This window comes from Diuraphis noxia, unplaced genomic scaffold, assembly GCF_037042655.1.
Source record: "Diuraphis noxia isolate RWA-SAM2 unplaced genomic scaffold, SU_Dnox_SAM2 contig0005, whole genome shotgun sequence".
Taxonomy (NCBI): domain Eukaryota; kingdom Metazoa; phylum Arthropoda; class Insecta; order Hemiptera; family Aphididae; genus Diuraphis; species Diuraphis noxia.
The window spans coordinates 37,594,823-37,614,491 of NW_028301715.1; the positions used below are offsets into that span (position 1 = coordinate 37,594,823).

General features: G+C 28.8%; 2 protein-coding genes across 3 annotated transcripts; both read right to left on the reverse strand.

Annotated features, from left to right (window-relative positions):
• Positions 1-200: 200 nt before the first annotated feature.
• Positions 201-8,921, reverse strand: LOC107173710 (prostaglandin reductase 1-like). Its single transcript, XM_015524346.2, has 8 exons — positions 8,714-8,921; positions 8,538-8,583; positions 8,404-8,460; positions 4,056-4,241; positions 1,771-2,044; positions 696-807; positions 513-631; positions 201-453 (listed from the first exon to the last, which is right to left on the reverse strand). Exons 1-8 carry the CDS (start codon positions 8,817-8,819, stop codon positions 343-345), a joined length of 1,011 nt encoding a protein of 336 aa, XP_015379832.2. The 5' UTR covers positions 8,820-8,921; the 3' UTR covers positions 201-342.
• A 3,161-nt stretch (positions 8,922-12,082) lies between these two features.
• LOC107173731 (uncharacterized) lies at positions 12,083-19,616 on the reverse strand. 2 transcript variants are annotated; one of them, XM_089229310.1, is made up of 6 exons: positions 19,091-19,616; positions 18,254-18,454; positions 14,049-14,235; positions 13,732-13,941; positions 13,448-13,623; positions 12,083-13,323 (listed from the first exon to the last, which is right to left on the reverse strand). In XM_089229310.1, exons 2-6 carry the CDS (start codon positions 18,446-18,448, stop codon positions 12,946-12,948), a joined length of 1,146 nt encoding a protein of 381 aa, XP_089085436.1. In that variant the 5' UTR covers positions 18,449-18,454; positions 19,091-19,616; the 3' UTR covers positions 12,083-12,945. The 2 variants fall into 2 exon arrangements, with proteins under 2 accessions (XP_089085436.1, XP_015379871.2); XM_015524385.2 differs by having other exon boundaries at positions 13,732-13,974; positions 19,091-19,610.
• Positions 19,617-19,669: the final 53 nt, after the last annotated feature.

The following is a 19,669-nucleotide window of genomic DNA, read 5'->3' on the forward strand; positions in this document are numbered from 1 at the left end:
ATAATAGAATTTAGTGTTTTATTTATAATACATTAATACATCTACTATATATTTGTGATTTTATTATATAAACCAATGTTGTTGCTTATACCAGTTGAACTGATTTAGGGGAATACATATTTTTAGCATACTTTTTATTTCGGGGTAATTTTTCTTACATTTTAAAAACCTTAATTTTAGTTAATAAAAACTATAGTAAATAATTTTGTATAGGTATCTATAATGTGTATTTTTAGAATATAAATTATATTAATATGTCAGTAGTAATATTTATATCTAAATACACAGGGTCTAACAATAATTGTAGTGTATCTTTTCGGAGTTAAAATTAGTTCTTAATATTTAAACTTTGACCAAAGCTTTTCCTATGTTTTTTCCATTCAGCATATCAATAAAAGCCTGTGGTAAACTTTCAAATCCCTGAACAACGTATTCCGGGTAAATAAGTTTGCCCTTAAAAAAAAAAAATCAGAAGTATTTACAATGCTATGAATATTTAAATAAAAGCTTACCTCTTTTATTAGATTTAAATTACGTTCAATACCACTCTGCCATTTATCTGCCCATCTACTAACAATAAAACCTTCGATTTTTAGTTGCTTAAAAACAATCGCTGGTTGCAACATTGCCACTAAAAAAATAATTTGTATGTTTAAGTCTGTAGACAATAACAACTGAAAATATGTAATTTATACCTTTTGGTAAATTTTTTGGATTAGTATTATACGATGAAATTGAACCACAAACCGAAACACGTCCAAAATTTTTCATTCTATAGATAACTGCACTACTGAATTCGCCTCCAACCTATAATTTGATTATTAATCAATAAATATAACTGCAGTAAACATGTTTGACGTTTAAATAGAAATCATTTTTCTCAATCTTTTGAGATCTATGATTGCCTTTTATTGAAAAAAGTTGTCGAGTTAGAAGCAATTAAAAAAATAAATAATAACTATCTACGAGTATGACTAATATTAAAAGTAGTACCTTAAATAGTTAAATATATCAATAAAAATAAAAAGTTATTAAAACTATGGTTTTAGATAAAGATGATACAAGCAACATTTAAACATATTAGAAAATAGTATAATAGATAAACAGAAAAGGAATGATAGGTGACCATCTTTATCATGAAATGATTTATTTAAATAATGTGTATGATAAATTACTATGCTAGAAAGGAAAGGATGATTTGTCATTTGTTATTGTTTGATGGAGAGACAAGAAAACTGAGTAAACTGACTCAATAATATAGAACACAGAAACTTTACTCAATCATTGCATCTGCAGTAGGTACTCGTATCGGAATCAATTAATTTAGACAAGAGGCTAGAGCACAAGCTATACCTATTTATAACCATAAACAGCAATAATAAGATCTTACGGCATTAAAGTTACATGAGATGAGACATTATTACATTAATAGTACACAGGTATTTATAGTATTCAATGAAAATATTAATAGGATAATTGCATAGCTGCAGTATATTATTATAATTTATAATAATTTATAACACATACCTAAGTATTTATAATTATGATCAATACAGTTTTCGGTGGTAAAAATATAATATTTTGGCCTAATTTTTTTAAGTTGGGTGATCCCCTCCCCCCCCCCCCAAAAAAAATACGCCACTGACAGTTTTAGTAGTTTTACTACGATAATATTTAATATTGTTTTTATCGATGGTTACATTTTTTGTGATAAATACTTTATTTAAAATTAGTTATATAAATAAAATTCTAGTTTTTTTGATTACTTACGTTATCGAAATAGCAATCTACACCATGTGGAGCAGCTTCTAGAAGAGCTGCATTGACATCTTTCGTTTTATAATTGAACGCTGCATCAAATTTAAGAACTTCCTTCAGCCATTTAACCTTATGATCAGAGCCAGCAAAACCAATTACATAACATCCTAAATTTTTTGCAATCTGCCCCACGTGAATACCTACAGCTCCTGCTGCAGCACTAATGACAACAGTTTCCCCTGGTTTTGGGTCGCAAATATTTAAAAATCCAAATAAGGCTGTATTACTAAAATAATAATTAAAAATATTTGTTCAGCATTATTTATTTGATTGCGATGATTCATCATAGATTTTAAATTTAATATCATAAAAAATAAATACATTTAACTGAGCTAAGCAACACAAGTATTTATCAATTTATTAAGCGATCGCAGAATTTTTGAGAGAGGGCAAATGATTTTTTATCATAAATGTATACTCTACCTGTTACAACAATTATACTACTTAGTACTAAATTAAGTAGGTATCTACTTATATTTAGTATTAAATATTAATACTTGATTGAGTAAAATTAGTATAGGCAACCCCTCTCAAAAAAAATATGGCTGATGAGTGATGACCGTTTATTTTTCACAGTGAATCAACATGGTAATATGACATTTTAAACAATGAATTCAGAAATAGGTGAACATTTTATATTTTGTTTAATTAATTACATACGTTAAAACTTATGATAGTACTACTTAGTACTTACTAGAATAATATACTACTTTATTATATTATATAATAATAATATATCACTTCGGACAAAAACTTTAATAAGTACATAAAAAATTAATTACCTGATACTTATACGAAATGATGACCATTAGGGGAGCGAGAAAGTTGGGACATGTAGTTCCCCTAAAAACTAATAAAGTATACCTACGCAAAAAAATATGCTTTGAATTTATATTATTTTTTCATATTTGATATCACTCTTAATACCATAGCCTTTTACTTAATTTACTTATCAATTTCAAGAAATACTAACCTAGTATCTATATGTTATAAATATATTTTAGAACCTTGTTTCATCTTATCCCTCCCTCAGAAAATTATCCTATGAGCACCCTTGCCTTTATTCGACCACTATTGAATTGGCTACCAATTTTTGGTAAATTTAAATTCGACCCTTGAATTGACTCGTGAAAAATTTATATTTGAATTAGCTTCCGAAACTATAAAATATTATTATTTAACCAGAAGTTCTCATATTATACGCAATACGCGTTTACTTTTACGGCGTAACTTAACCTAGTCTGGCAGCTTGCAACTCAAATATAGTCTCCAACGTTGGATATATTTACCTACACTATTTTATTATACATAAATATTGATTGAATTTAGTCTTATTATCTTATTTATCGTAATCTACTATAATAATCGATTATCATTGATCTATATTATATTAGTCAATAAGTATAGACCTCGAAAAATAGTTGGATATAATATTTTTATTTAACTTATTGATGAAAAATAAAAACAAAGCACATAGTTTATATTGTGCTTCGTTTTTATATTCTCTGTGTTTTAATTTTTTAATTTATATAATACATACATATATTTTATAATTACGCGCTCTCTTCTCTTGTGAGATCTTTGTATTATATTTCCTAATAATAATCTAAAATTACTTTCAATTAAATTTTCAATTAATGATGTAAAATATACGAATGCGATATCGTAAACCATGTGTTAAAATTAAGAATCATATACTAAATTTATTTGGTTAATTTGAGTGTAGCTGACGTCAAATATCCTAGAAAATAACGTCTAACTTCAAATTATTAACAACATTTTGGTAACCAATATATTTTTGAAAAAAAAAACTTTAGGGAGCCAATTTTCTCCAAGGCGTTTAAAATGCAACTGGTGTAGAGATATTTTATATTCATATATATATAAATTAATGTATAATCTCAATATTTAAGTGTCATCACTGGGTGGCTGCTTTTATCAAGCCTTTTCGTGTATTATATTATCTCAGCTAATACTCTTATTGTTCCCATGAGGTACAGATTGTGTATATAATAATAAAGAATTAAAAAAAAAAAAGGGAGCCAATTTATAAAGGTTATAATTGAGGGTAAACTATTGACTTTATGTATTTGGGAGCTAATTCAATTGCGCCGCTTTATTCTATTAAAATAAATGGTGAATAAATAATAATACACATGTAGGTATAATAATATATTGATTATTTAATCATATACACAAGTATACAATTATCACATTGGTAAACAAAATATAATTACCCTGGCATTCCAAGCACTCCGAGACCAAGTGAAGGAGATAAATTTCCAAAATCAGGGAGTACATAAAATGTCGGCATACCATTCTTCTCTAATAAAGTGGGATTAATGACACTAAATGTTCTCCAGCCAGTAGAACAGAATACTATTTGACCGACTTCGTAATCTTGATTATTTGATTTGATAATTCTAAATAAAAAAGTGAAAAATAACCATTGGTGCAAATATATGGACAAGACTCAGTGATTTAACTTATTAAGCCCTTCTAATGCGTGTCAAGTCCTTAACATGCTTTTAAAATTTAATATTACATCTTAATACTAACTATAGGTACTAAGCATATTTTATTTTTTGAAAATATCATAGTGGGAAGGGACTTCCCCTCCCTCCCTCGCCAAAAAATTGTGTTATTATTTACGTCTATGATAATAAGTATAATGATGCTAAATGTTAAAACTTTATGTTTTTATTAGAATACATTTGAAAAGTTTGTTTTCGAAAGGACATTACACATTCTATACCTTTATTGCGTAACTAATAACTATAGTTTATAATAGTATACCTATCGTCAATATTTACATTTTATTTATTATAAAGGAAATTAATTTAAATTGGAATACAAGCAAATGTCAAATACATAAATATATATTATTAAAATTATTAATTTATAACGATAGATACCCAATATTGACAGTAGTAGAAAAGTACAATACACTTATATTATGTATAGTTATGTACACTATGGTACTATCAAAAGCGTAGCCGAAGCCCAGAAGCGTTGGGTGATTAAACACTCTATTGCCTTTTCCCTTAATAAATGCATTATTTATATGGCTGACATTGAATTGGGTATAAAATATTGAATTGAGTCCCGCAAATACTTTTAGGTTATCAGTGTTGAGTCCACTGTTCAGCCAATATTGTTAGGTTCTTCGAGTTGAGTCCCATCAGCCTATAGCGTTACCCAAGAGACCGGGGTTGGTAAATTGAGTCCCAAATGACCCTAACTCGGTAAATTGAGTCCCGGGGAAAAATAGGTAGTAGGTAAGTTGAGTCCCAGAAAAAATAAGATAATAGGTATTTTGATTCCCAGGGAAAAACGATTTATATGCATTTAAAATTTAAAAATGTGCACTATAAAATTTTTATTTATGATTTGTAGACATTCATTGACTGCATGTATATGATTTTGAATATTGCAACATGCATTTTTATTGCATTTTTATTAATTATATAATTATTTTTTATGCAATAAAAGTGCATGTTGCTATTTTCAAAATCATATACATGCTGTCAATGAATGTCCACAAATTACAAATAGAAATTGTTAGAGCACATTTTTAAATTTTAAATGCATATAAATCGTTTTTTCCTAGGACTCAAATTGCCTACTGCCTTATTTTTTCCGGGACTCAACTTGCCTACTACCTATTTTTCCCCGGGACTCAATTTACCGCTTTCAAAATGTACCAAACTTATCTCGGACTCAATTTACCTAGCCCCCGAGAGACACCACGTGGGTGTTGGCTGAGTATAGAAGTATAGTCTCTCAAAAATGTGTATGATTGCTTACATTGTTTTTAATAATAATAATAATAACAATAATAATGTTTTTAAAATAATAATAATTCTGTATAATATAATAATTATATGTTGAAATGCTTTAACATAAATATTCGGTTCTTTCGTAGTTTCGTGGGCAACAGTAAAGACACAAGAGAAACATATGAATCTTTATAGTCATCATGAATCGTGAAAATGGGTTAAGTAGTTAGGACAGCTCTTAAAATATATCCTATCATTATATTATACATTTTTACATCTCACAAAACATCTAAATTGATTTTTCTTGAAAATCCTATTGTTGAATTTTCGAATATAAAAATAACGTCGTTGGTTGTGAGAATGAAAAGTCACCATTTTTAAACTTATTATGTAAAATCTTCGATAGCCGTCCAGTAATATCATCTACAGCTTTCCTTTTAACAGCGTTACTGATTTTCTGCCTAGTATAAGTACGTACTTATAAGTAGTTATGACATTTTGAATATATACGGACTCAATTTAAAGATATTGACATATCATAAATAAATAAATAAATATTAAGATAATAAGCAGTACTCAATTCAAACACATAAAAGTAGCATGGACTCAATTCAATATCACTGGACACTGATCTATATTATTTATAAATGAAAACTGTAAAAACGTAGGTTAATTTATACTTCCCTCACCATATAATAATTCTGGTTATGCTACTGAATATATGTTATATTATATTTTAGTATTGCTAAATTCACTAGTTTCAAGGAAAAAATCCCGTTTCAGATTAGTTATACTACCACGTACTATATGTAATGGGTATAAAAGTAGGTTTGGTAAAAATTGGTACCCACATTATATAAGTGGACAATATAATACATACGCTTCTTACATGATTAATTTTGTATTAATTATTTATGTATAGGTAGTTATGTAACTGGCGAATAAATCTGGGTGACAGTATTGCGAAGTATATAAACGGTTCCCACCAGGCACCTGGTCCTAGTTTTTTCTGATAAATAAAAAGGTAGTTATGTAGCTTGAATCGAATTTGATTTATTTGTAAATATTATTCTTTTGTTTTATTTTTAAGATCTTAATTTTTTTTAAATTCTATTCACAGCGTATGCGAAACAAAGTTTTACTACGATTATAAATTATAAGTTATATAACTATTATATAATAAAATTCTAATAATTAATTATCTAAGTGACGGGTGTTTAAGGTAGTTTATTCTTAATAAAATAATAAAATAAATTGTCAACTTTCAACATTTTAATTATCAGACGGAAAAAATGTTAATTTATTGATTATTGATAAATAATCATTTTATTACTTACATAATTAGGTTAGAATGTTAGGTTAAATGGATCATATTCTACATTAACTTTACATATAAAACTTAATTACCTAAGCAATATAAATGTGCAATTTATTATTAGAAAAATGAACAATGAATTGTATATAACTACTAAACTACATACCTAATGGTTTTAGAATGTATTAAATCAATAGAACTATATTGCCTATTGACTATTAGAGTTTGGGAATAGTTAAAAGTTAAAACCGTATAGTTAAATGTTATTTATTCCACGTAATTTATGAACAAATTAATAACATATAGGCACCAAAACTAAAGTTTAGTATTAAAAAATGGAAAAAGTAGGTAACCACTCTGCTGTACAGTTGTAGGTGTCACGAAGTCACGTCATTGAGTAGTTAGGTCACTTTAATGGATGTATTAAATTTTAATTCAATGATATACCATTGTATACAAAAAGCGATTCTAAGCAGAGTCGGAGTGTCAGCCTTGTATCATATTATAAATAAATTGCTATTAATTATTATAGTGATTTATTTTACAATTAGTTGGTATACTACGGTATACATTACAGTATTATACATAAATAAGCAATAGCATACAACTAATCTGAATATTTTTAAAATATCTAATACCTATAGGTACGTTAAAGTTGAGCTTTTTTCCGCTAGAAAAATAGTTATTTAGAATTTAATAAAAAAAACTCATATGTATTATTTATCGCTCCGCACAGAATTTAAAATTTAAATTAGAACATAGGTAATGACTAATGAATAATAATAATCAGGTTATAAAATAGTTTTAAAATATAATATATAGTAATTGTTTTAAAAATAATATAGAAAATTTCAATGACGTACATTATTAATCAACTTTAAAAAATAGAAAATAAAGATTCATGTATGATATTATATAACTAAAATTATTGATAAATACCTAATGACTTGGTTGTTTTATTTAACCAAAGATTTTATAACCATGTAATCCGAGAAGTTATACTTCGAATAATGATATGTAGGTACGTAAACATGCAATAATTGCAATATAAATGTACATTTACTTTTAATCGTTTGTCATATAATAATTGATTATAGTTTATAATGTATATGTTATCACTTATCAATAAAAATGTAGACTGAAGTAAGTAATAACGATATTTTTAACTCAACATTGTTCATAATTCTGTACAAATGAGATTGTAATGGATTCCATATTCTCAAATTGTTTATGATAAAATTGATAAGTTTTAATTTTTTTTACATTCGTCCATGCCAAAAAATATAATATTTAATATGAAAATAAATGTTAGTTTAAAAAAAAATTAAATTGTAAGTGTTCTGTTATCATAACATAAGTGTAAATACGTGTACAATAATATACTAAACAAATATAAATTATTTCGTAAATTAATTGTGTAAAAATTAAATCTTCATATGAAAGTAAAATAATTTTAATGTATACGCAAGTTATTTTCATTTTAAGACTTACTTCGCTATTTGAGTACCCATAACAGTTGTTCCAGGAGATACATGGTTTGAATATGCTCTATAAACATGATAAATATTTTATTATATTCGAATAAAAAATGGATATCACGTGCATATAATATTTATTTTTTGTACCTGATGTATGGATCAACACTAAACCAAATTGCTTCAACTAAAATTTCTATAAAAAAAAAAAATAAAAAAATAATAACCAATCGATTGTTATCAATTGTCTTTTTTTTAAATGAACATTTTAGACAATAGATATAACTGTGGTTTGTTATAAATGAAAAATAAATAACATTAAGTACCTCCTTTGTTTAATTCATCCAGCTTTTCTTCTACTAGTTTAAAATTATCCTCTGTTGGTGCACCATTAAATGGTTTTTCTAAAATAAATATTTTTGCAGTCACCATTTTTATTAGATATTTCAAATAACAAAATATAAAACTAAGTTTTTGTGTAGTTTTATAACACTGTGTCCGTACGTTAACACGTATTCAAACTGAATTACAAATTAGCTGTTTATCAACAACAGACGATTTCCTCATAAGTTCATATAGCTGACCTTCATGAATGTCAATGATAATTGATAATGAATGATATATTAATCTAACGTCATTGTTATTAGTTCCAGTTTAACTATATTATAATCACTTGTTATGTGGAATATATTGATATCTAAAACCAAATTTAATTTTTTCGATGATGGATTTTGAAATAGAGATGTAGGTATGTAAATGTTTTTTAGTAGAACACTGATCAATACATTAATTATTTAAAATGGAGGTTATTATATTATATGAATTTAAATAATATCTAATTGAATCACTGTTCCATTTTGAAATTAAACAATATTCAGGTTTCTCATGACTTTGCTATTTAAGTTAATTTTAGTTTAAAACACCTAAACTTTTTAAGTTAGTTTTCGTTGTCCAATTTTAACTCTGAAAAAAGATTTGATATAGCTCGTATTGAAGTATGGAGCACTTAGAAAAAAATGTAATCTTATTTAATCTTAAAGTGTGATTGAAAACTCGAATATATGGATTCATATAGTATATAAACCTATTAGATTTACCTATAAAAACACCAGTGTCCAGTATAACATATTTAAAAAGGTACCTACTAAAAACCCACTAGGTATAATTTTATATTCTCTTGGTTAAAAAGAATAAAATTGACTACATTGTTGTATAATTAATTCTCTTATTAATGCACATGCAAGCTTTGCTATTGAAGCGACAACCATAATTGAATTTAATTCAGGCTCAGAAACTAGTAAAATCTGGTTGTTTTTCGAAATTTTAACCTAACCTACTCGGCTACTCTAACTGTTATTTTGATATTTTTATTATTTCCGGTCATTACTCATTAGTTCTAAATATCATTACAATATTTTCAGTTAACATAAAAGCTATAGTACCTACATGATATGTTTGAAGTTGTTAACTGGTTTAGAAACGATTATTACCGATATCTACTTATAAATAATTAGTCCCAGTGGTGTAGCCAGCGGGGATTTTGGTCTTCCACCATTGGCATTTTTCCTTCTAATAAAATATGTACTATTCATTTACGAAAACTGTTAAAGCTTGGTTTAATTTAAACTTAACTCCCCTCTCCCTTTCATTTCATAATCCTGACGAGCTATCTCACTGATAGCTCCTGACTGCCGAGTACCGACTACCGTTCCCCTATGATGTATAATTATTAATTTATTTTAGCTATAATAATAATAATGAAAAGCTCATAGCCAACTATTATAATAGTTGAATAGGGGGTAGAGTGGCCGATCGGACTAAGGCGTCTGTTGCCATGCACGCAGTCGCCGGTTCGAACCTCAGTCTCGGGCGGCATCGCTCTTTGGGCAATTCGCGGTGTCTGGAGAGAGAGGCCGCCGCCCCCCAACCGGGCATGGCAGAAACCTACGGGTGCCCATTCAAAATTCTGCCAAAATACCCACGTGTTTAAAACCTACAGTACCTTCCCCTACAGTTCCCCCCAGGCTAATGACTTCAGTTGTCAAAGCCTTAACCCTAAAAAAAAAAAAAAAAATAGTTTAATAATTAATAACTTTTTAAAACAGTTAAGACTATTCTTAAATTATATACTACATACACACTATACAGGTATGGTACAATTTTTTTTAGAAAACCGATATCATTCAATCCGGCTACCAAAATTTGTTTGAAATAGCTATCCTTAGTTGTTAAGTTATTATCTAGAATAAAGTGCCGGTAAATGATTACCGCTAACGAAATAATAGTTTAAAATCAGTAATCGTTATTATAAATATTTTCACTGATAATCATAATTTTGATTATATACTCAAAATTATTTTGATTACTATCAGTAATATACTATATTTTAAATTAGTTAGGTATATTGTTGATTTTTATAATAAATGGACATAAACTAAGTCAATAAAATATGTACAAATTGTATTTTTGGAAATGTTTATTATATATAATATGTTGTAAATTCATAACTGATATTTGCAGATTTTTTAATTTTTAATATTTTTTTGCTAATTTATTTATTATGTTCAGGCATACATAAACTGCCATTGATACATATTATTAATAATATATAATATGTTTTACAACAATAGTACTACTAAATAAAAAACAAAACTGAAACTGAACCTAATAGTATCAAGTACATTGTACATATTATATTTCAATAAATAATATTATAGCATGCATCAAAATTAATTTTAATACGACAACGAGATTTTTTAGATTTTGAGCGGAGCGATGAATGTATTGATTTTATAATGATGTGTGTGTTTTTATTTTGTTTATTTTGTGTGTCTATGTACATGTTATATAGTACATAATGCTTCGATTTCAACTTCAGTAATTCTTCCTGAAAAATTAAGAGTAACGGGAATTCTAACGCAAAATAAAATTTTGAAAAAATCGATTTTAGATATTGGCCTAACTCTAAAACATTCACTTACCTGCTTTTTTTAACTTGATATTTATTAAATATTAGTTTTTATTTAAGACTATTTAAGACCACTGCATGGCGGGGTATTTTCAGGTGATGGGTTCCCAGAGATACTATTAGAGTTGAGGTCTTTAATTAGCGGGTTAGATAGTTAGCTATAGACGGAATCCGAATATTTTTTAAAATGTTAATATGATTTCGTAAGTGTTTTTTTTTTTTGAAGTATGAAATATTTCACAAAAACGTGAAACATTGAAAGTTTTTCTAACACAAATATTATAATGATGATCATTGATCAATAATATCCAAAGAAAACCATCTCTAATGAGTAGTTAGTGATTGTTTACCCTATTATTATAAAATTGAGAAGTTATGATAATTATACGTAAAAATAAAACTTATTTAAAAAAAAAATTACCATAATACTGAAATATTTTACGCATTTCAAATATTCCATGAAATATTTCACAATTCTAAATTTCACGAAATATTCAAAAACTGGACATGGTGTCTATATGTAGGTCGTTATGTAAAGTATGGTTGGAGACGTAGAAGGACGTACCTGTTATTAAGTGAAGGGAAGTTTATTGAAAATTTCAATTTGAAATGCTTAGATTTGTATTAAGGAAACGTTATCAACGGCCTATTGAAAACGGATAGCGTGGACTGCAGGCCCAGATGGTATTCATTTTATATTTTCATAGGCAATATACTTATCAAATAATTATTAAACAATCTATAGTAAATTTATTGGTTTTGATACACACACATAATAATATTTTATGAGAAAACCAAACTTAAGTTTTATACATAGAAATTTACAATAAGTGTGTAGGAAAATGTGAAATGTTTCATTCATTAATGACAATAATACCTATAATGATATTTTATTTATATACTCTATAAGATACATACACATTTAAAATAACACTATAGAGCCGACAATATATTGATTAACGTTAAGCTTTTAAGACGGAGCCTAGTCCAGAGTCACATTCCCAAAACAGGTAATGGTGCGTATGAATATATATTGCCGGTGTAGGAGGGATAAGGGATATAGGGGTTCCTGACAATTTTCTGTTTTCCTGGGAGGTAATTAATAAAAACAATTATGTTGCCTTCTGCACTGAATTCAAATTACAATATTTATTACCTAGTAGTTTTTATTAGTTTTTCGATTTTAAACCTTATACACTATCGAGTATTGCTAAAATGGGATCCAAGTAGCAAGTATCCATAAAATAAATGTATAATTCTTGTGTAAGATTTCTTATAGGCACCCTCAAAAAGTGCAGTTTTTAGAAATATTCAGACAAGTTTTAGAGCCCAAAAGTGTTTTCTGAATATAAAACAAAACCACGGGCGGTCGCACTACGTATGTGTAATAAGAGCTCCACGGTGGATAACACAAAAATCGCGAAACATCATAATATTATATTATTATTATGGCTGAGGGCGCCAATTTTGTTCCGATTCGTCGTTTCTTGTGTCGATATATTTCAGTCAGCAGCCCCGGCCCCGCGCTGTGCCTCTGCACCTAGCAGTTACATGTCGGCGCCGTGATCCATCCACCACGCGCCGTCGGGACTACGCCGTTCTTCTGAACTGATTGGTCGCTTGGAAGTTTACCGAAATCGATATCGGGTGTACGATGGCCGACGAACGGTTTTCGGTCAGCGAGTGATCCATGATAGGCGGTATGATGTCTCTAGTGACTGTCAGCGGTATGTAGTACGACCCGTTGGCGTGAAGCGCAAATATCGGCACTTCCTGTCTGCAATCTTCGGTGTAATCAGACGATTCTTTCCGGCGACGTTTCTTGTCCGGCGCGTAGTAATCGGCCAAGTCTTCACCGCTGTTCTCGGCGCTGAACCGCTGTTTGATGTCCATCTTGAACTTGTACATGGATCCGTTGGACGAATACGAGTCCGTCGTGAACGACATGTTGCACCTGTCCGCTAGTGCCTGAATGGACATGAGACGATATTATATGTTGTATGATGCGATCGTGGAATTATATAATATTATAATAATTATACATTAGGTGGGTATATTTTTATTATATTGTCGCATGTAACGCGTTACACACCTGGTCATATGACGCGTTGGTCGACGTAGGAGATTCCGAGATTTTCAAAGAAGGTTTGTGTTGACCGGTTTCGTCATAAGTTCCGTCGCTGTCCAGGTATGATAGCATGTTCGAGTTGAATTTGTTCACTTCCAGCTCGATATTCTGTTTCATCACGTCATGGATCACTTGTTTTCCTACGCAGCACGAGACACGAATATCGATTAGTTAATTAATAAATAATATTTTACATAACATAATGTTATAGGTTTAATAAGCGGTACTTCGCGATGACTGGCACATACCTTTGATTATCTGAGCACAATGTTGTTGTAAGTGATTTATGAGTGACAAGCATAACCCGTTGTTGGGAGGATACCTATGTTCCTCGACGAGGTACTGCATGGTTTCAGTCAGACATTCCAAAAACCCCATCTTGTACTGTTCTGTCATTAAAATGGAGTTTCCGGGTTTCTCGGCGGTAGAATTTTCGGACTTTTCGGTTTCCAGAGGTTCTGAGGGTTCAAGTGGCGGTGGTTGATTACCGACTGTATTATTATAATGTTCGTTTAAGTGACATAAACGTGTTTAGTAAGAGTGATCCAAAAAATAAAATCCTTACCAGACGAGGAAACGATAGATTGGAGATACTTCATGTGTTTGATGGCCATTTCGATTATTTCGGTTTTTTCAACTCGACCTCGGCCTTTTTTCATATATTCGGCTGGAATCAGCCGTGATAGATCGGCCAAGCAGTTATTCATCCGATCACGTCGTCGTTTTTCTATTATACGATGTGACATCGGGTCCTACGGCATAACAAGAAACATTATCAAATCATTATTGTTTGTTTGTATTTTGTTTAATATATTATACGAAACGCTTCGCGTACGGAGAAATCGGATTTTTTTTCATACGAAAATTATTTTCCTAAGCGATTTAAATATGACAGCAATTTGAATCGATTATGATCACGTTTTCGACATTACGAGTAACGTATTAATAACGTCATCGTGTATAAGAACACCACGTGATGAGCAAACATCTTGATCGGGGGCGATCACGTTGTCACGCTGCTGTTCATTTGTGAGTAGAATAGGATCGTATTATTTGCCAACGATCGGGTTTTCGGTACAACGTGATCGAGACAGGTTGTTAACAAAAAAAAAAAAAAAACAGACTGGTCACGGTGGTTGAATCAATTTGATAAACGTTCAATACGTATGGTAAGGCTAATGAGTTGGTGGTAAACGTTGATTAAAAATTCGGATTTGTAGAATATTTTAAAGGTACACTGTACATATTATATACATTATATTATGTACATTTTAATAAAACAGTTCTTTGTTTTAAGGGTTATAAGGTTCCTATTGTTGAAAGTACTTAGGTAGGTAATCTTAATTATTATTAAACCTCTTTATAAGTTACCTAATGATATTATATAAACAAAATTCTATTTATCCTTATTTAAAGGTTATCCCTAATATAAATAATTTTTAAATTAACTAATTTTTCTTACAATTGAAAACTCAACAGAATAGATGCAATCATTTAGAAATTAATTTTAAAATCGACCTTCATTTTATAATAAAACAATGTAATTCGTGATATATATTATTTATTGTATGTGCTTTAAGTTATTTCACTTTTTAATTTCGATAAATTATTCGTTATGTTTTTATCATGTGACATTATTAAACAACAACTTATTAACATAATATCGATAGATCGCATATTATGTTATTTTACCGTGGGTATATACCTATACAAATATATTTTATACAAAACAAAGTAAGGTTTAATCATTGGTAGTCGAGATTTAATTAGTATTACATTTAGGTCCGAATACCTACCATAAGGCGGAGTAATACATTTTAGTACCTATTTAATTACGTTAAGATCTTTACCGAGGCATAAATCAAAATTATATTTTAACTTTTAAGAAATAAATTCATTAAGTAATAGTTATGATTCACGAGTTCTTAGATTTTAACAATTCAATAAACAGTTTCCCAATACTGAACACATTGATTGTATTAATTAATTAGAGTGATCAATAAATACGAATAAACGATTTATTAAAGTCAATTATTGATTATATACATAAGAGTATAAGAAGAATACAGTTACCAAACAAACCTTTATTTTACATACCTAATTAATGCATTAACTAGGTTAAGTTACAAACAAATATAGGTTATAATACGCTACATTTATTCAGAAATTAATGTTGATATATTTTAAACCTTTTTTCTTTTGTTTTTCAATTAATTACAAATTACAAGTATAGATGTGTTTGATTGCGGGCTTAACATAAAATAAATATTTATTCGGAACTTGAGGAAAATAATGGTATTCAATTTAAATAAAGTTATTCCATAGTAGGTATTGGTAATAGAGTAATAATCGATGAAGTATAGTGACGTTACGAAAAACACTTGTCGATAAGTGATATACCTACTTGGATTGAAAGTAATATAATTTTATGCAATATAATATACCTACATTAATATTGGTTGATTACATTAAGCTCGCTGAAATGATAATTATACGTGTGACAACTTGTTTATAGTTTCTTCTACTACGAATATATTATTTTTATTCTTTGAATCTGTATGTTTGATTCTACTAAAACTTACTTAAGTAGGTACCTATCGAAAAACATAATCCTTAAAGTTAAGTATAAATGTGTCTATAATTTTTATTCCTCTTAATTCTTATATTAAGTTATTCCCATCATAAAATCTTTATTTTTTAAGTTTATAAATAGAGCTGTTCACTTTATAGGATTAACTGTTACCTGTACTTATAATTGTGTTTGTGTAGGTATCTAAATTTGATTTTTGAAGATCAATTTTACATGTGAATTATTATAATCCACTAATAAGTTATGTTTTGAAATCACTATAATCATAATTATACATTATTCTAGCTGGATCTTCAGATATTATTGTACACCACAGTACCACCTGATACTAAGTTATAGTATGAATTATTATGAATAATCTTAATAAGTTATAATCATAAATTGTAATATGATTATCACGCAGAACATTGTAAATGAAGTCTCGAAAATGTAAATAAAATAAATGTTTGTTAGCACTTGGAGTTGAGCTGTTCTCGCTTATTTACATTTCAGCTAATACCTATATAATAATTATAACATAATTATATCGTATAATATAATATGGTAAATACTTATTTTATATAGGTATATTATGTGTATAGTAAATACACTAATAACTACCTATATAATACGAATAACGTTTACGACTGATAACCTTATTCGAGTGCTGTCGTAGACAAACGATTGCAAACGACTGTATCTGCTCAGGTATCTATATTGGTATAGGTCTATATAAGTATGCATGCATGTAGATTGTAGTATAACTTTGATTATAATATTTTGTACCTATTATCTGCAGAAAACCATTTATGTCATAATTTTATATTTGGAGCTGATGACAGATCGATTGGTTTATATCATTATTATGCTGTTAAATTGGGTATACATACCCTTTTATAACATTAATCTGCGAATATTTACATATACGTGCAATTTATACATTCATATATAAATTTATTTTGACGTTTAAACAATTATTCACATATGGGGAGAAGTCATAGTTTTACAGGTGTAAAGAACATAATACCAATAGATAAACAGCTAATAAATATGCGAATGTCTCAAACTATTTAATGTCATCACGTGTGCATTTTAAAACAAATATTATACCTATCACATTAATCATCATATTATATTGCATCCAATGATAAAGAAAAGCAAAAGAAAAATTATTAAATCTTGTTTATTATATCATTATTATTATCACAGGTACATCATATTATATTTATATTTTGATTGAGCCGGCACGGCAGACTTGTAACTAGTAAAAGATACTTTTTAAACATTGTTTCTAATTGCGGATACGGATAGTTATTTTGAATAGTATTTATGGTACTTGGTAAATACAGAATTTAGGTACAAAAAAGATACTTTAAAAAGTTGCACTCATAGATACTTTAAAATCCGGGATATTTTTTTAAAGCATTTTTATGTTTTACATTAATTTTAAAGAGCATTTTACGCCATATAATTTAGAGTAACTATGAATTTCTCATCTGTTTTTTTTGTCAAGTTTTTGGTTTCGGGTAGGTTAACACAAAAATAATATATTATTAAATACAACTACTAATGTTCTTAGTTTATTTGTTTTTTTTATGCTACGTTATTAAACTGAAAATATATTAACTAAAAATAAAAGTATTTGATTTTAAACACAGATACTATGACTTACAAGAAAATATACCTAATTGAAACATTAATTTTTTCAAAAGTATTTAATATACGTATTTGAGTGCTTTAAAGGTATTCAAAACTCAATTACTAATAGTCAAGTACTTTACAAGACTGTTGGTCAATTTCGAACTTCACCTCCTATTAAAGGCGTCACTCACACCGATTTTATCAATTTTATTTTTAATATTCTTCTCTTTCATGATGGTTTATACATAAGAACGCTATTCGTTTAAATTTATATTAACATACATAATCATTCGAAAAAAAAATTATTTACTTAACGATTTACAGTCTAAAGATTGGATCTCATTGTATGGGAAAAAAATTTGTATCGTCACAGGATATCCCTCAAATACCTAGAATAATTATTCTAGTTATTGAAAATTGCATGGTCTTTAAAGTATACTTAAACATTTCAGAATTTGAATGAATTTGTTATTAAAGGAAACAACAAGTGCTTGGTGAATTACTTGTATACGAGAGTAACTTCTTATCATCTGTATAACATCATCGACACTTATACATACCTCTTTGCTGACGTTTTTCATCTGATTTCTGTGCGGCCCAGTTCTCTCAGCATTTTGCTGCGTTTCCCCGTCGAGGTTTTTACATTGCTCCGCGTTCCTTTGCTGCGGTAACTGTACCGACACAGTATGCGATTTGCCGGACAGTCTGTCCTTCATGGCGTTTTCGTGGTGTGTTATTATCATATCCGAAACCATCGATACCTACGGAAAAATTGACCATAAATACCTACATTCAAAACCATGAAAATAAACCTATAATGTCTTAAATAATGATGTATGATGATGATTTTCAGGAAATCCTCGTTATTTGAGGTTCTGGCTGCCAAATTTTTAATTTTAATTTGTCTTACTGTAGCTACGAGGGCACATATATTTTTTCAACACTGTCTTTACTCAAAAGACTCCCACTGGAAAAAAATTCATATGGTTGTTCACAATAGATAAACTGACTTGTTAAATGGTCACCCGATAAGTCAACTCACGTCTCAGTGATGTAGATTGTATAGAAATTTAAACCAGGAATTTATTATGGAAATCGATTTTTATCAATCTTGTTTTAGACAAATTCAAAAATTTATGGTATATAATATTTTACTTATATTCACAGAACACATTATTTACCATCATAGGGGGCTATTTTTTTTTAAGAAACCGGTTGTTTTGTACGTCCCGGACGAGATGGAAATACAAGTGGATTGATTGATTCTGAAAACCAGCAGTAACGTGTCAAAGAAATGTTTGAAAATCTTTTAGAAATGTTTCGAATATGGTAAATATCCATTAGTTGAGACGAAAAAAAAATAGAAAAAAAATAAAAAACGCGTCCGCAACACTCACCAAAGTTTAAGTTTCGATCAATCCAACACGCGTTATGTGAAAACGGTTCGCCATTGGCCAGTCGTACGTAGTAGAGACGATAATTGGTAAAGCTAATAATAATAATATAATTAGTATTATTATATTTTATTATTGTTGCGTGGTATTGCGACAATCGGTAGGTAAAATAATAATTGTAATAATATTATGTTCGTAGCGAGAAACGACACGAAAATTCACCGAAAACGATACGATAATACGTTAGGAGGGCAGACGGATGACGGTAGGAAAAAATTTCACACGTATTGACACTGTGCGTAGTAACAATATTATTAATATAACGATACAATCTCTTCGTGTTGTGACTGCTGGACAGTGTTAAATATTGTTATTGTTTGTCGTTGTAGACACCAGGCGAAACGGTTAAAGTGTCATAATATTATGCACAAACAACAACAACAATAATAACAATAATAATAATAATTGTATTGCAGCGGAAAATGAACGCGGCAAAGCGGTTTGAACTGAACGACTGCATGGGACGCGGCGTAAACGCACAATAGTACAAATAGTACAATACGAAACAGTAGAGCGGTACAC